General features: G+C 46.8%; 1 protein-coding gene across 3 annotated transcripts in view; it reads left to right on the top strand.

Moving 5' to 3' along the window:
* The window catches only part of LOC144943137 (apoptosis-stimulating of p53 protein 1-like), a 50851-nt gene that overhangs the window by 30923 nt on the left and 1926 nt on the right, over positions 1-18002 (top strand). For all 3 annotated transcript variants that reach the window (XM_078870340.1, XM_078870339.1, XM_078870341.1), the window contains 11 exons: positions 1816-1886; positions 2371-2583; positions 4057-4810; positions 6248-6421; positions 7279-7685; positions 8439-8623; positions 9821-10079; positions 10974-11111; positions 13296-13429; positions 14331-14497; positions 16189-16388. In XM_078870340.1, coding sequence (XP_078726466.1) covers positions 1816-1886; positions 2371-2583; positions 4057-4810; positions 6248-6421; positions 7279-7685; positions 8439-8623; positions 9821-10079; positions 10974-11111; positions 13296-13429; positions 14331-14497; positions 16189-16388 — 2702 coding nt within the window. The remainder of the gene's footprint in view (positions 1-1815; positions 1887-2370; positions 2584-4056; positions 4811-6247; positions 6422-7278; positions 7686-8438; positions 8624-9820; positions 10080-10973; positions 11112-13295; positions 13430-14330; positions 14498-16188; positions 16389-18002) is intronic.

Raw genomic sequence — 18002 nt, 5'->3', positions numbered from 1 at the left:
AGGCGTGATATTGACTTGCGGCAGGGAGGGAAGATTTAAATTAGGTCAAGGTTGGGAAACGTATAATGTTGTTGGGGGTGTGGAAAACGATGTGGTGGGTGTTGATTGACTGCAAGTGCCAAGATTGTTATTAGTCGTCGCGCCATAAGCGCGTGAGGTACGCTGCTGTGTTTCTTCGGATGGGGAAAGTATTCAGAGCTGAACCCAATAGACCATTGCACAAAAAGAGTTGCAGGTGTTCTTTGGTGGAATGTCGTGGCTTTTCCAGGTGCCGCTGACACTTGTAGTCTTGTTTTTTTTCCCCTTAATTCGTCATGTTTCACCGCATCCCTTGCCTTAAAGCGTGCCGCAACATGCAAATTCATGAGCCCACAAATACACGGAAGTGTCGCCTTTCACATGTTACCATCGCACGCTGAACACGCACCGTTCAATCCGTTTTACATTGACTTGGATGATGTTAGGTCGCGGAATACGTTAGTTATTTCTGTATCCCTTAATGTAGAAATACTTGTCGACACCGTACAGTGTCGTGCTGCTTAGAAATTTGACATTAATGGCAACATGTGGAGCTGACGTGGAAGTAGTCAAATCTTATGGCCTCGCATTGGATGTCACACTTGTTTATGTGACACCCCGGGTGTGACAGCAAAGCGCGCTTTGGTTGACCCATTTATCACAAGTGTCAAAAATAACTTGGATTTCTTTAAAATACCTGCCATGTTCTTTATTGCACAAGGGTGGAAGTGACTGCACAAGCGATAGACATTTAACACGGAAAATTTCTGTTTTTAATCAGTGCATATTACCTGCTCTGATGTATGATTTAGAAACATTGATGTTCACGAATGAAATTTAACAAAAGCTGAAAGGTGCAGAGGCCTGGAGAGGTGTATGCTTGGAATCGCATTGAGAGACATAAAGAAGAACACGTGAATTAGAAAAAAAACACATCGGGTTACAACATCAGTTTAAATTTTGATTTAAAGCTTTCGTGACTGCAGGGATTTATCTTATTGGTTCTTTCGGTAAAGTCACGTAGAAGGGAAATAATAAAATAATAAAAATAAAACATAATAAAATAATTCTCACGACGTTTCGGCCACAACGCAAGCAGCCGTCCTCAGGTGAAGAACAGGTCTGTCGGAAAGACAGACCTGTTCTTCACCTGAGGACTGCAATCCCAGGGCACATCACGATAAGGGATGGTGGCCGGTTGTCGAGAATATCAATGGAGTGGCAGCCAAGGATGCCAGGGAATGCGCCTGAAACTACGTCCGCCTTAGAGATGGAGCGATGAATTCAGATCGTGTATGGGGGGACTCGTTGGATTGTTACATCGCAAGTCCATGAGAGACGGCAACAACTTGGGGAGGCCTTCATTCAACAGTGCATTGATTGTGGCTGCCGATGATTAAAAAAACACTTCTTGAGAGTTATGTCTGCATCGCCTGCAGAGTTTGGATATGTAAATCCATGTTTACATATACAAATCCAACGCACACATCTGGTGGTACCCAAATGCAGCCGAGTGACTTGAGGGCAGGTTTGGTTGGCGCGTCACACAGACATGGAATCGGAGAGGGAGTCCGACAAGTAGTTTCCTGACATTTGTGCACTTAATATTGAATGTTTACTCAAAGTTTTTGGCCAAACACCCCACAGCACGACGCCCATGGCTCGAGCTGTTCCATATACCCACCGTGTTTTCAAATGTACCTCCAAATTAAACTATGCTTAAAATAACATCTTAAAAAAAAATCGTTTCTTTTTATGTCTTATACGTATATCTGAATCCGTCTTCTTGTTCTGTAGATGCCAGCACTCTTTCTATGCTCAGGACAGAATTCATTGACAGCTCTCAGCCTCCGTCCAGCATTAGACAGGTAAGCGAGAAACATTGTTGATGTGTACAAAGCGTACATGCACTTTTCCTAAACGTGCTTCAGAGTTAACCGTGCGTTGAGAGTTTTTTGCAATTAAACTTAATTATCGGCATTCAACTGCTCGCTTCGAAACACAAAGCGAGGTGTGGGTGTGGATAATTAAAGCTAATTATACACTTTTATTAATCGCACACTTCAAGAATTTGACCTTTGGGTAATTTGCAAATGCTAATTATGAATTTGAAATGCGGGTACAAGAAAAAGAAGCTAAATGGTTGCGCTTTTCACCCTAGACGCGAAAATCTATTGTGCGATTGACAATCTATAATCTAATCAGTTTAAACAGCGCGGAGACATCCGGTATTGTCGAAAGACTTCACGATGAAGATTGCTGATGATTATTTCTCGTGTCCTCCACACCGTATTTAATTATACAAAAGCCTCCTACTGCAAAACGCGCACGTCTCTTTGTTTTTTCTCACAGAGTTGGGCTGGGGTGAGCGGGCAAGGTCAATTACGGCCCAGGCAGCCAGGACCTCAGGAGTATGCCTTGCCGATGGGCGGAACTCTGGACCGGAGACCCAACGGTGGCACGCTGGGGGAACGTTCGGTGGGCCCCGCCATGACTGGCAATGGAACTTGGCCTGGGCAGCCGGCGAAGCAGTTCTCCCAAGACCAGCCCCGCACTTCACGACAGGTGAACAGAGAATCGTACTTGGCATGTGATGATTACCCAAGGCCCCCTCTCGCCGTCACACCGCCCACCACCCTTGCCTCACGATTCATGGAAATGTCACACTTTGGGGGGGTTCGTGATTCCATTAAAGAAACGTTCAAATGAACGGTTGGACGTTGAATGTTGAATCTCTAGTTTGCTGTAGGGTTTACGTGAATTTATTTTTACGCGTGAACACATCTTTTATATTTAACTCTTTCAAGCAAGATTCGTTGCTAGTTTTGTGAGCCTAGCAATGGATTTTTTTTCTGCTGAATCGATCTGTTGTTGCATGCCTACATTTTACTTTAAGCAGGCATTTGCTGTTTATTTATCAATGGCATTTGTTAATTAATTATTTAAACATAGTACTAGTTGTAAATGATTCGGATTCTGAGTTTTACATGATACATTATCGATATTTTTAAAGTAATGTATGCTGATGCTTCACAATTGTAATAGCCATAACTGGCTCATGAAATTTCGATTTAAAGCTTTCGTGACTGCAGGGATTCATCTTGGTTCTTTCGGTAAAGTCACGTAGAAGGGAAGTAATAAAATAATAAAAATAAAACATAATAAAATGAAATAATTCTCACGACGTTTCGGCTACAACGCAAGCAGCCGTCTTCAGGTGAAGAATGAGACACTACCAAGCTAGGAGCTTATATATAAACTGGGTTGGAGGTGGAAGAGCGCCTTAACAAAAAAGAATGTGCATTCTTTTTTGTTAAGGCGCTCTCCAACCCAGTTTATATATAAGCTCCTAGCTTGGTAGTGTCTCATTCTTCACCTGAAGACGGCTGCTTGCGTTGTAGCCGAAACGTCGTGAGAATTATTTCATTTTATTATGTTTTATTTTTATTATTTTATTACGTGACTTTACCGAAATAACCAAGAAGATGGCTCATGAAAATTATTAAGAATCTGTACATTGGCCTAGGATGATTTAATTTCAGACATTCTTACAAATGAGGTATGTTACTTCAATAGAACTGTCAGGTTTAACATTCTTAAGAAGGGGTTAAACATATGTTACCAGTGCATACTTAATGGAATCGTGCATTTTCTACTCGCACTAAGAAATCTATGAGAGCTCGTAAGAGGGCTGTTTGGAACATGGCGTGCCAAGGAGTCGTATAAATGATAGCAGATTTATAACACGTTAAATTGATTTTGTTTTAAAAATAATATTCACACCATGTACTAGTCGTAATGTGCATGGGTCTGAACCTTTTGTATTGCTTGCATCTCACTTCAATTATCAACTTTATTTGCCAAGTTATATCATTCAGAGTTTAATGACGTTACATGAAAGTGGTGTTTGAATAACGAGTCGCATGAAGTCGAAATTTTTTACCGAGTTATGTTGGATGAAGGTAGCGCCGACGTGCGTTGTTCGTGTGCTTGCCAGTAATGACCTGGGTTCGTGTTCCCGCTGGCATCGTTCCCTAGATCCAGCAGCGGATCGTGGTACCCCCCAGCGGGCTGGCTCCCCAGACGCAGTTGCCACCGCGCCCAGCTTCCCCTGCCCTGTCCACTGGCTCCTCGTCGTCCTCCTCATCCCTCCAGCAGCCCTATCACCCCCCAATGCAGCCGCCATCGAGCGCGCTCTTCGCCCAGTCAAAGTCAGGTGTGAGCAGCCCTTACCTGCAGCAGCAGCAGGGTGTCGGCAGCAGTATCCCGTACACGCAGTCGCAAGTGTACCCGCCATCCCTCGTCAGTGGCGGCAGCGGCCCAAGACCTCAATACCAGTTGGGGTCCGGAAGTCCTCTGTCGCAGCAGCAGGCGTCCAGTAGCTGCGGCAGCACGAGCGGTGGCGGCAGCAGCGGCGGCGGCAGCTACCCTCAAGCGGGCGAAGCGAGGTCGTACCTGCAGCCCGGACCGCAGGGGATCACCTCCGGCAGCCCGAGACCTTCGTTGCAGTCCGGGGGCAGCGGCAGCAGCGGCCCTTACCTGGAGGGGCGGGCGGACGTCGCCCCCCCGCCGGGCGTCCTGGTGGCCGCTGCTCGGCCCTCGCCCAGCCCGACCGACAGCCTGCAGAGGTCGCAGTCGCCGCGCAAGCAGGCGCCACCGCCCACGCTCGACTCCAGCTCCATCTACTCGATGTACACGCAGCACGCGGGCCCCTCCCGCCAGCTGCAGCACGCCATGCTGTCCGCGCTCGGCAAGAATCAGGGCCGGCAGCTGCCAGGGGCGGCCCCGGCAGGTGAGAGAGCGGGTGGATGACAATTGCTTTTGCGCTGCGAATGTGGAAAGCCATCACAAGGGTGCTTGCCACAGGCTAGGAATCAAATTCAGGTCACCGGGTTCATAGCGCAGCGTGTTAACTACCCACCATTAGTTGTAGAAAATATCTGCACGTAAATTTATCGCTGACATAAACCAGCAGCTTCTGATGATCTAGTTGGTGTCATCTGTTGAAGTTTTGCAAAGGATACCTCAGTTGCCACTTTTACTGGCATTCATCGGTGAAATTATTTTGAGCATTATGTAACTATAAATATAAACACATTTTTTTGTGCATGTATAACACAACAAGCCGGTTGTAGAGGTTATTTCCCCATACTTCACCATGCTGGTCAATGCACGTTGGTGAAGGAGGGAAGAATTAATATAGGAGCACAGAAAGCCACGTGACAATGGATTTTGCTGCACTGCCCTTTTGCGATCACCATTTCAGTTTCATGTATTAGGTATAGCCCTGTGAGCCATGCAGCTCTTGACTCGGGTGCAACTACAACAAAACAAAAACATGAACAAGAAACATCTTAAAGTGACTACACGCAACAGACAAAAATCCTGGAAAAAACAGCAAAGTCTTCCAGAAAAAACACCGTATTTCAACGCTGTGGCACAGTCCCGCAGCCACCTATAGCAACTTATTGTGCATGGTGGCCACCTTTCCAACACTGTCCAGGCTCAAGTCGACTGAACCTCCAACATTCGGAGTATAATACATTACCATGTGATACGCCACTAAGTTGAGCTATCATTTGTACTGGACATCTGTGAAATACAGGATGAGTATGAAAAAGAGCTTCTCCAGGATAAATAAAGATTCCGATTCTGATTGTGGGCCAGGTTGCTTCTGAAAAGGAGCGATATCGCTCAGCGGGCCTTCCCTTGTAAAATAAAAATAGTTTTGTATATGACATAGGGTGCTTTCTGGATGTTTTGGTCAGAGGCACTCAATTATATTGTAGCATAAATCAAGAAGATATATTTTCACTGCAATGAGTGTGTGTGTGTGTATGTGTGTGCGGCTGTGTGTTTGCAATGATCGGAAGTGCAGTGGTTGGCGTGTTGCACTGCGAACCCGGCAGCCCGAGCTCGATTCCCATTCAAGGCCAACAACGGTGACGATTATCTGAATTGGTCCCGGGCCTCCCCTAGGTCGACTGAGCCTCAAATTAGTATCTGGTACGGTGTGTTAACACCACCACTGTTGAGACAAAAGGAGTCGGGCGTGATGCTGACCACCCACCCCTTCGTGCACCGTGCCGGCCTTCATAGGTGCTCGCTTAACAGCACTTGCCCTAAAAGTCTGTACAGGCTGAGGGAGATCTTTGTCTTTGCAATGATTCAACGGACATATCGTAATATATATCTGTCTTGTTGTGCATCTGCCTCCAACTGTTTAAAGGGTATGGGAAGCCAACTGGCAGCATCCAAAAGCCGCCGGTGAAACCTTTACCAGCGTACGACCCCGCACGGCCCCCTTACAGTCCACCACTGCCATACGGACTGCCGATTCCACGGACTCTGCAAGAGGACAGGGAGTTGGAAATGGAAGGATTAACTTCAAGCATAGGCCCAGGTATTATACACACACACACAAACAGTATTGATTTGTCTTATGAACTAAGTAGCAGCTATTTTGTTTATGAACTGAAAATGTGTCTGCATTACACTTCTTGTGCAATCGGACCCAAGCATCAACTATGAAACGTATTATTGGTCGCGAAAACATACGTGTTAATGAATATACTTTACCATGAGGAAGAGAAAAAAAACACCTTATCCTAGATTATCCCACCATCTTGAGACATCGGGTCACTACTTTTTGTGAAATGTACTGTTCATATTCTTGGTTCTTTCGGTAAAGTCATGTAGAAGGGAAATAAGAAAATAATACAAATGAAACATAATATAATAACATTCTCACGACGTTTCAGCCACAACACAAGCAGCCGTCCTCAGGTGAAGAAACAGAGCGGTCAGAAATACAGCGTCCCAACGACTTTACCGAAAGAACCAAGAATATGAATCCCTGCAGTCACGAAAGCTTTAAATCGAAAAATGGACTGTTGCTGAGATTGCCATGCAAAGGAGAGATGTTATTTTATCTATGCTCACAACGGAGGGTGAGCCTGCATTGCGAAAATGTATTGAATCACATGGATTAATCAATTAATAGTAAATTAGGTTTGTGGATCAAATTGTGTGAAATAATTCACCTTTTATTTTATTTACGTGGTATTGTGGGCTCATGTGATCTCTGCAAGCAGTAGAGATTCTCCATTCACCTCTTGTTTACGTTTTTAAATGTATTCTCGAATGGAATCATGAATGCCACGTGACGACAATTCATAGAAATCGTTAGGGGACAGTGGGGATGAATCGTTACACCTTTACACCTCAACGCTTCCCCCTTCGCTTCGATACCCGTCACAGCCTCGGGCACAGACGCCGACCCTCCCCGGCCACTGAGCCCCACCAAGCTGATGCCGATCAGCATGTCCCCGCTCCGCGGCCAGAGCGACGCCGACCTGGAGGCGCTGCGGCGCAAGCTCCAGCACGCCCCACGGCCCCTCAAGAAACGCGGCTCCATCGCCGAGCCAGAGACATCCGGCACGGGGTTCGGTGGCAGCCTGGGAGGGTTGGGTGGTGGCGGCGGCGGCGGAGGCGGCGGAGGCGTCGGTGGAGGGGTCGCCGCCTCGTTGTTGCACCATCAGACCAGCCCGGGACACCTTCTGCAGAAGTTGCAGTACCAGCGCCTGACGCTGTCCGTACTGGAGGAGGGTGCGGCACGCGACTTCGGGCAGATCGCACCGCCTCTGCCAACGTATGCGCCGTATGACGTAAGTTCGGCGAATTGTTTTCCAAGCAGAGAGAAGGGCTTGCCATTGCACGCTTACCTGCCTGAAACATGATGATGACGACGTTGATGATCGGGGTGTTTGGTTTGTGCCGGGCATGGTACAGCATGCCTTTAATCCGGCACTTTTGGAGGCAAGGGTTGGCAAATCATGGAGATAATGTGAGACTCCCAAACAAGCTGAGCGTCACGGTATTTTGTAAATTTAAAACAAATACAAAGCAATTTGGATTTTTATAACATCCAAATGCGACCTCATCTCAAGATGCTTATATAGCAATGGCTATAATATTTCATGGCTGTTGTTGGCCTGAGTTGGGAGGTGGGAGTAGAGTGATGGATCTTGTATCCACCTGTGCAGACCTTTAAATATTATACCTTCCTATGCATTGGTTTGTAATTTGAAAAACACCCCACAGCAGGAACCTCCTGAAAAATGCTCTTCTGGCACAGTGAGGCTTGTTTAAAAATATGCTTCCATAAACTAAATTGCATTAAAAATAACTCTTTGGTTTTAATATGCATTGAAATTAGTGTTTTTCTGCTAGATGCTGTATGAATTTCAATTACTGTAATTTTTTTTTATTTGGGCAGAAGAAAATTAATTATTGAAGGTGTTTGCCTTGCGTGCGCATTTTGCTCTCGTGTTGATAAATGTCCCGAGTCTACAATTTTTCAAAACGCATCTCATAGTTCACAACCCATTGTTGTTGTGCGCGTGCCGCATTGATCGCAGTACGGGCAGCAGAATTCGAGCACGGCTTTTTTGAGCCAGGACTCGGACGGCAGTGAGTACATACCTGGTGAGCTTGACCCAGCGCCTCAGCAACCACCACCTCCTCCTGCCTCCATCCCCCTCGCACCGCCTGGAACGCCACCGGGAGACCTCAATGATAACGCTCTCCCCAGCAGCCCTGGCAGGTACGCAGAGAGCCCATCAGGAATTTCTATGAGTAATGGTAAGAATAAAAAAAATATATTAAAGAAAACAAGTCTGCGCAATAAACCCTTTCTGTTTTGGTAATGCAGCAGCCAGCCAACGGGCCGTAACATGCCCCTATCTTTGTACATCGTATTGTTGCATTATCGGACCCTTGCACGGCTGCAGAATTGTTATTGATCCAATGAGTTACTCTGAAACAATACAGCGGGAGTGTTGGGATGATGCGATGGCTCGGTGTGGAGCTCACACACTATTAAATTTCTCTGCAATAAAAAGGAGTTCATTGCAACTCATTGTCCACAAGTTTGCTGGTTCAATGCGAGCACTATTGGAGGATAATAGTTCATTATGTGCAGAGAATTGCACATGTTTAATGCATAAACTTCAAACTTTACGTGATTTGCAGAAGAATTTATTGATTTTCTTTGTTGCCTATCAGCAGGTTAATTGAACTAGATTCCAATTTTGAACGTAAATAATTTAGTTTTTTTTTCTCCCGAAAATGCCTACGTTAATTGTGCTCTGTAGTCAAACAAAAAATGCAGCTCTTGTATAATTGCCAAAACAAACAAGTATCCTTATAATGAGGAAAAACTGAAAAAAGTGGTCGAGGATGATTGCAAATCATTCCATAATTTTTATTATTGCTCTGTCATGTTAATTATTTCATTCACTTTATTACAACAACTGATTTTTTAAATGTTGTAGTTATAGCAAACTTTTATATTACCAGAAAAAAATGTCATATTTGTAAAATTGTACGTTTCATCTGAAAATAATTCTGGTAAAACACAGCCTCAGCAACACGTGTCTGAACAACACATACAAGCAACGAAGGTGAAATTTGACGTTAAATTCGGATTAAATAGGAATAACAATAATATGTTTTGTAGTTGAACACGAAGGCTTTCGTGGCCAATATCATCCAAAATATATTTTTTTTTGGGTTCGATTGCAGAATTATAAACGTCATATTCAGATTGTAAATGTTGTGGCTTTGCTCTCCCAACACTGGTGTGCTGTTAACGAATTGTCACGTTTTGTTTACGTGACAACCCTTACTAGTTGGCTGCGTCGGGTGGTGTGGTGGGATTAATGATGCATTAATATATTTAAGCGATCTAGCCCCCCCCAAAAAAAACCTGTATGAACAGTTATTTCTTCGTTTTTGTCAGTGGTACTAGCGTGGCAGCAACGACGCCATCATCCACAGAGGAGGAGCAGGCGGATGGGACCAGCTCCCAAGGAGAAGAGGAGCCAAACAACAACGACTCGGCGGAAGAGGATGTGACAACGCCCAGTGACATTGGGGCGGAAGACTCGATCGAAGACCATCTGACGCTGCCCTCCCACTACTTATTTGAGGATCCGGAGCAGGAGTTCGACCCGGAAGACCTGAAGCCTCCCATCGTCTTCCCGCCTACCCTGCCACCTGTAAGCACGGCTGTTCAAGCAGTGATTTTTTTTTAATATTTTGTGGCCTGGTTTTCACGGGTATCTTCGACCGAATAGCCAAGATTGGAACGGCATTATTAAGATCTCGGGGTCTATGGGACGGTTCAGCCTGATTGGAACTTGGATGAGCGACTGGCTGAGATAATCAGGAGTTTTAGGCTTGGGCTTTAAAATGGCGAGGTGATCACAGTTCAGCAATGGATTCTTGCATCAATTTGTTGGGCAGATTTCAACGCTACCCCCTCATACACGTGCATATTTACCGGATTCTCCGATGTCCTCGCACAAGCCAATCATTCTCGGGAGTGAAAAGATCATAATGCACGAACCCTCTTGAAAAAGTATTGTGACTTGGTGTAGCTTTCTTGGGTAAATAAACATAATGGTAAATATTACGATTATATGTGCACATACATGGCGTGGAACGGTGGCACTGTAGTTGTCACACTGCGCTATGAGCCTGGTGACTTGAGATATGGCCATGACTAAAATCAGTGGCGAGTGATATTTGACCTGGTCCAGCACGGTGAAATATAGTCACACAAACCCCCCTTGACTGAAAGGCATGTAGAGGCCTTCATCTGTAAGTGGATTGACAAAGCCCTGTTTGATTAATTATTAAAAATATAAACGTATATACCCTATATCGTGAAATCTGAGAATAATTTCCACGGCCATAACCAATCGATGAAGGATAACAATGTTACTTTTCACAAGTACGCAACAAGATGGACATTCTTTAAAATTACTTTTTGTGCTTGCTTTGTTGTCCTACCCCCGCACCTCCGATTGGCTACGTGCAGTGCGAAAGAAGTTCAAAATACGTACATAAATTCCATAAAACCCTCAACTTACGGCGCGGCGCGTGTGTAGAACAAGCGGACAAACCTGAAGAAGCCGGGCTCGGAGCGCACGGGCACGGGCGATCGTGTCAAGTTCAACCCGCTGGCCCTGCTGCTAGACGCATCCCTCGAGGGGGAGTTTGACCTGGTGCAGCGCGTCATCTACGAGGTCAGCGCCGCCGACTTTGCGTCTGCCGAGTTGCAGATTCGCTTGCCCGCCACGACGTCCGTGGTTTTTTGTATCGTGTCGTCCGTTCTGTCACGCTTCCTTGTGCGGCCAACCCGCAGGTTTTTTTTTTTATCACAAAATAATAGCAAAATAAATAAACATTACAAGCTGTAAATGGGCTAAACTGCATGTTCACAGAAGTAGCGAAGTTTTGTTTGTGTATATGTATCCCAGGGCACCCCGAATTTATCCCAGTTTTTCAAGATCACATTGCGGATTGTTGGCCCTGTCTGCGCAGAATTTTAGTGTCTGTTCATATTTCTAGGTTTTCTATGATACACTGGTTTACTCCCATATGTAAAATATAATACGTTAAACTGGCCAAGCATTCCAAAGCTGGACCATCCAGAAAATGTTTATCCGGACATAGTTAGTTTAGGACACCGTGGAATAGAATTTTAATGGTAAGAGGATTCACGATAAGTAAAAAAAAGAAGTTATAATGAAATTAGCCATAGCAATGCATCATGTTTAATGTGGTTGAATTGTGGTTAAAGGCTGAACTGGAATGCTTTCAAGGTAGTAAATTAGGAAAATAAATAACGTCAGTAAATGATACTAGTGCAATTACAGAAACAAATACAAATGTCTACAAGAAAATCATCCTATTACAGATAAGGTGTAAAAACAGAGGTAGGGACTGAATAAGGTTAGGGGTTGTACTATCTCATTTAAACTTCAGATAAACATCTAAATTACTTGCCTGAAATGTCACAGGTACATTAGAGGAATTAAAACTGACGAGTGGCCGTGAGTTGATGAATATAATTTTTGGGGAGTAAAATACCCCGAGATTCAAAGGACCTTTGTAAAAAACACCCCTTGAATCCTACAAAATCCGCATCGATGGTACATTCCTCAGTATTGGAATCCTCAACAATTTAATTAGATATTTTAAAATTACTTTCGCCAAGCTGCACAGTTAAGAGGTGGCAGCATCTCATTTGCCGTGTTTGTCTTGGTGGTACAAGCTTGACACGTAATTTCGCTTGATTTTATTTCACGTTCTTGACCACCGCATGCTGCCGAGATGCAGCGTTTTCATTAAGATCGCGGCAAAGTAGGGGGTTGCACTCCACTGCAGATTGGATGGACAGTACGTAATTCAAGTGTTCCATGATCGTAACACGGACACCAAATAACTTGTAACTTTAAATTACTTAACCCAGAAGCACATGGCTACATACACTTCAGGTCATTATTTTTTTTAAATCACTTTAACTAGGCGCTGACCTGTTTTATAATATAGACTTTGAAGATGATATGTAAGAATTTACATTTTGGCCAACCCACACATTTGGTGAAACTACGTCTGCTACAAAAATTACCTAAATGAACAGATTCTGCAATATTTTAAAGGAGGCCCAATGATAATGTTACTGCACCTAAATGAAGTGTCCATTATGGAAATTTGCCAAGACATCATATGCCAGGATGTCTATGCTCAGTGTAAAAAAACTACGCCTTTATTGCTGTTCATTTTTGCGACATTAACCATGACGATGATACAAATGCGATTTAAGTTGCGATCGCCCTTGATTGCATATCAAATGCTTCAACCGAATGACCTTGGCTGCAACTCAGTGTATTGCAGCAGCGGTCATCTGCTGCATTCGGTTTTGTCAGTAATAACCCATTTCCACCATCACCTTCTAGCCAATCTAATGCAGTTCCGTCAGTCATGGGTGGTTTTCCACTGGCTATTTGCTATGCTGAGCTGGAACCAAACCGTGATGCAGTGTCCTCAAGAGACAACGGAATCTTGCTTGAGGCCAAGCAGGGCCAGGGACTGAGGCTAATGACTCCTTCGTTGAGTTTGATGTCAGTTCGTACACTGTGGGTACACAGCGTCATCTACACTGCACGTTAGTCGGTACATACACTGTGAGGACAGAGCGTCATCGAGTAACCTCCGTAGACATCTCGACTTGTTCATTTCCCTTGACGTTAGTGAAAACGGCTCTGCTTCTACGGTGGAAAAAACCTCACCGGCGCTTACTGAGCCACACTGGGGCTGGCTTCGTGCGGCCTCAGAACGCACCTGGCACGGCCCCGGCATGGCCCCAGTACGGCTCTATTTGTATGATGGAAAGTTGGTACGAGCGAGCGGCTTTTTGTCTGCAGGCGGAGGACCCCAGCCGGCCCAACGACGAGGGCATCACGGCGCTGCACAACGCGGTTTGCGCTGGGCACATGAACATCGTTCGCTTCCTCGTGCAGTTTGGCGTCAACGTCAACGCCGGTGACAGTGACGGATGGTGTGTGTTTGTGTGTGTGCACGTGTCCATTTCTCACCCACAAACTACACGAGATGGGGGGGGGGGGTGGCATCGTGAGCGCATGCGGACACGAGATGAGATGACCTGGTCCTCAAACGTGTCAAGTGTCCAGAAACAAACGGCACCTGTGAAGGTGTAGTAGTAAAAGCTGATGTGATTCTTGCATTGAGCAAGGTTGTAAAGAGTTTGGGAAATTAAATGATGGGAGGGAATTCCGAAGTCGAGCAGTGTTAGGGAAGCAGCGGATAAATACGTGTCTTGACCCACAGAGTAAGGGCGGGGAGGTTGAAGAGAACATGGATAAGATCATGATAGTGGTGGTGACAAGGTCATAGGTTACCGTTGCGTCATGGTGGCGAGATATTACATACCTCGCCTGGTATACAGGACGTTGTGGGTTCGACCTCGACCCTGACGCCTCCTGTATAGTTGGAGTTTGCATGTTCTCCCCGTGGTCGCGTGGATTTTTCTCCGGGTCCTCCGGTTTTTGTCTCCACAATTAGAAACCGCGTGCGTTTTGGAGTGTTTGGCAGCACTACATTTCCACGCAATAAGCCCACTTCGTTGAGCTTTCATTTTGTGATGGCCGGATCACTTCTGAAAAAGAGCTTCACAGCTCAGCGGGGCCTTACCTGGTACAACAACAATAGTTTAGTTTCTAGTTTAGTCCAGGGTTCGACACTCAATACATCAAGAATCGCCATTTCTTTCTTCACTATTTCAAGAGCCGCAATGCGTGTGGTGAATGCGAGATGGTGGTCCTTAATAAATAACGTCACAAAGCAGTCCTCAACGAGCCGCGTTACGGCTCCGGAGGGCCGCAGGTCGCCGGCCCCTGGTTTAGTCTCACCGTGAGCGTCTTGCGGCCGCTTCGTGCCAGGACCCCGCTGCACTGCGCCGCGTCGTGCAACAGCACGCAGCTGTGCCGCTTCCTGGTGGAGACAGGCGCCGCCGTGTTCGCCGCCACGCAGAGCGACATGGAGACGGCGGCCGAGAAGTGCGACGAGATGGAGGAGGGCTACGAGCAGTGCTACCAGTTCCTCTATGGTGGGTGATCCTGCATGTGCTCATGATTATCATTGTCGCCGTCGGCCACGATCGATTCCACTGCTGGACGAAGGCCTTCCCACGCCGTTATTGTCCCTTGCGGTCTGGTGCTGCTGCCGCCTACCGCAGCCACACACGTGAACTGAACTTACAGCTCCATCTTCAGTTTTCTGTGTTGCATTTAGCAGTGTAAACGGGGTCATCGTCGCCATCTCTTACGGTTTCGCGTATATGTACGCATGTTGAACGTCTTTCGCACGTACGTAGCCAACAATTCATCTCGCTCCTGCACACAAACTGATCTCACTGTTCCATCTCCGCGGTGGACGTACTCTCAGGGCGCGTTCCCTCCTTGGCTTCCATTCCATCGCCAGTCTCGTCCATCTGCCACAGTCCAGTCTCGCGTTGTTCCCCGCTCATGCCCATTTCCTCTACTTAATTGTCATAAGGATGTCTCTCTGATTTATACTGGACCCTGATTTACGCGTTTCTATTTCGGTGTCGGTGTAATTGTGAGCGCACACCTCTCCATAGCGTGTCTCAATTACCACGGCACCTCTTCCGTCCCTGGGCTCCCACTACAACGGCAGCGACTATTTTTGTCAAAAGGCACTTGAACACTGGCAAGTGGACAGCGTAACACTCCAGGCCACCGGGGGTTGATATTTGCTAAGTGTGCTTCAGAGAATTGACGTTGTGGAGTGAACTATGCCCGCTGATATGAAGTAAAAGCCATGTCCAAGCTGTTGCGAAAGAGTAAAGCAATAACTGTCAAGGGCAAGTTTGGATGGTCCCATTTTTAAACAACACACTAACCCTGAACCTCACCCCTAGGGATTGTGTTTGCGTGCCAGTAGCCATTGTGCTCTTCCAGTGTATAGCTTGTCTGCAATACTATGGAGTAACAGTGTTCAATAGATCATAACAATTTTTTTCTTTTCAATGATGTCTAAGCACATTTGTGAATCACATCCTGAATAGAGGCCCTCTGTGATCTTGAGTGTTGTTTCGGCATACTTGACCTTGCGAAGCAGGGCAGGTAAGTTGAAGTGGAGGGAGATCCCAAGACTGGTTCGGAAGTGCTTTGCCACTGATGATAGCCATGGCCATGAGTAAAATCTAGATCACCAGATTCACAGTTCGAAGTTCAACGGAAGCAAACATCTAATCGTGTGATCAAGCGACCTTGATAACTGAGTTACAGATGTGTGACACGTCACTTGGTTAAAACAACAACAGCTCGCGTGTTGTGTGCGTGCGTGCGTGCGTGCGTGCGCGCGCGCGCGCGTGTGTTTACATGGCCATTTGGGAGTGGGACCGGTAACATGGTGGTTAGCGCACCCTGCTACAAAGCCGGCAACCTGAGTTGCAATTCCCAACCATGGCTAACATCAGTGACAGATATCTGAACTATTCGAGGACTTCCCCGAGGTCTACTGGGCCTCAAATGAGTACCTGATGCGGCGTATAATCATCAGCACTGGGGAGACAAAGGCTGCCGGGCATGGTGCGAGCCTCACGCACTGTGTCAGCCTTCACACGCGCTGTCAGCCTTCACACGTGCTGTGTCAGCCTTCACACGTGCTCGCTGACGGCACTTGCCCCCGGCAACTCGTATGCCTTCATTGGGGGCTGATCGTTGTCCTTTGTGTGTGTGGGTGTGTTGGCGCACGTGGCGTTGTTGCTCGCAGGCGTGCAAGAGAAGATGGGCGTGATGAACAAGGGGGTGGTGTACGCGCTCTGGGACTTGGAGGCGGAGAGCGAGGACGAGCTGACGGTGCGGGAGGGCGATGCGCTGACCGCGCTGCGACGTGGGGACGACGAGGAGACGGAGTGGTGGTGGGTGCGCTTGGACGAGCGGGAGGGATACGTGCCACGCAACCTGCTCGGGGTGAGGAGGAGCGAGAGGAGGATGAGATGCTGGACCACATTCGGGGAGCCGGGGGGGGGGGGGGGGGCTAACATGCCACGTGCGTTCACGTGATCGATATATTAAAGGGACAGTCAGTTGTATGTATGTACGTTGAACTTCTTTCGCATCGTACGTAGCCAACGGTGCTAATCGGAGGTGCGGGGAAAGGACAACAAAGTAAACACAAGAAGCAGTTTTTAATAAATGAGTTATCAAACTCGCACATGAAAACAAAGACCGTCACTGCATTGCACGCTTTCAGATGCACTTCTGCGGCCGTCTGGAACGCTCTTCCGATATTAGGAAGCCACTGTAGCTACGCTCTTTTAGATCTAAACGGCCTAATTTATTTCAAAATAATGGTAAGGAACACTTTGTAGGTGTTTCCGGTCGTGCTGCACTCTGCGTGTGATTGAGGGCTGTACCACGTGCTCCGTGCTCCTTCGGCACGATGTCCAATGTTTCTCTCCGTGTCCTAAAACTTTCTTCGCTCCACGTGCTGGGAACTTTTTCTCGGGAGAACGAACGTGGAGCTAAATGTCAGACTTCGTGCCGAACAACACGCGGGACAACCCTATTATGCGTCAAAGGGCAATAGTGAGGAATTATAGAGTACTCCAATTGTTATTTCAGATTGTCTGTCTCCCACCAATCTCAATACATTTTTTGCGTTTTCTCACACTCCCCTCTTCGATTTGGAGCTGATGCTTTCACAATATTCAAACAGTTGAGAAGAATGCATCGCTGTGTGGTGAACGGTAGTTAAGCGTTTAGCGCGCTGTGCTACGAACCCGGCAACCGGAGTTCGATTCCCGCTCACGGCCAACCTTGACAATTATCTGAACTGGTCCTGGGCCTCCCCTAGGTCGACTCGGCCTCAAAGGAGTACCTGGTGCGTCATATAAACATCGCCACTGGGGTGACAAAGGCGGTTGGGCGTGGTGCTGGCCAATCCACCCTTTCGTCTCCCGTGCCGGCCTTCATAGATTCTCGCTAACAGCACTTGCCCCAACAGTCTGTTCAGGCTATATGGGGATCTTTGTTTGTTGTTTGTATATACACACACGTGCGATTATTTGTGGATTTTTTGTTTTATTCTAAAGTTTGACGAGCAGCCTGCACTTCCTTTGGATGTGACCATCTGTCCGTTCCTCCCTCCCGGCAGGCAGGCAGGCAACCAACCAGCCAGCAAAACTTTTAAAAATAACAGCTTGAAAGTACCTGTCATTAAACGACCTTCCTCCCCACCCCTGGGTGTCCCCCTCCCACGTGTAACAACACGCACCCCTCCCCGCCTAGCCCCCCCCCCACCGCGCGCATCCCCCCTCTCGTGCCCCCACCCGTTTGCAGGCCACCTGCGTAGCTAGCAAGCCAGCAAAACTTTTTTTGTGAAATATAGATTCGCGTGATATTTCATTTGCACAGTCACTGTTATGCCGCTAGATGCAGGCAGTTCATTTTGAACTCTGGCAGAAAGTGTTGAAGATGACAGCAGAACTTAGATTGAGGTCCCTTGATTTGCTTTCTACAATGCATGGGATGGTGCACCTTCTCTAAAATGCAGTCTGTTGAGATATGCGTTGAGTGGCGGAT

The sequence above is a fragment of the Lampetra fluviatilis genome, chromosome 30 (assembly GCF_964198595.1).
Source record: "Lampetra fluviatilis chromosome 30, kcLamFluv1.1, whole genome shotgun sequence".
Classification (NCBI taxonomy): domain Eukaryota; kingdom Metazoa; phylum Chordata; class Hyperoartia; order Petromyzontiformes; family Petromyzontidae; genus Lampetra; species Lampetra fluviatilis.
The sequence above is the reverse complement of the archived record's forward strand: the minus strand, read 5'-3'. Positions and strand labels throughout refer to the sequence as shown.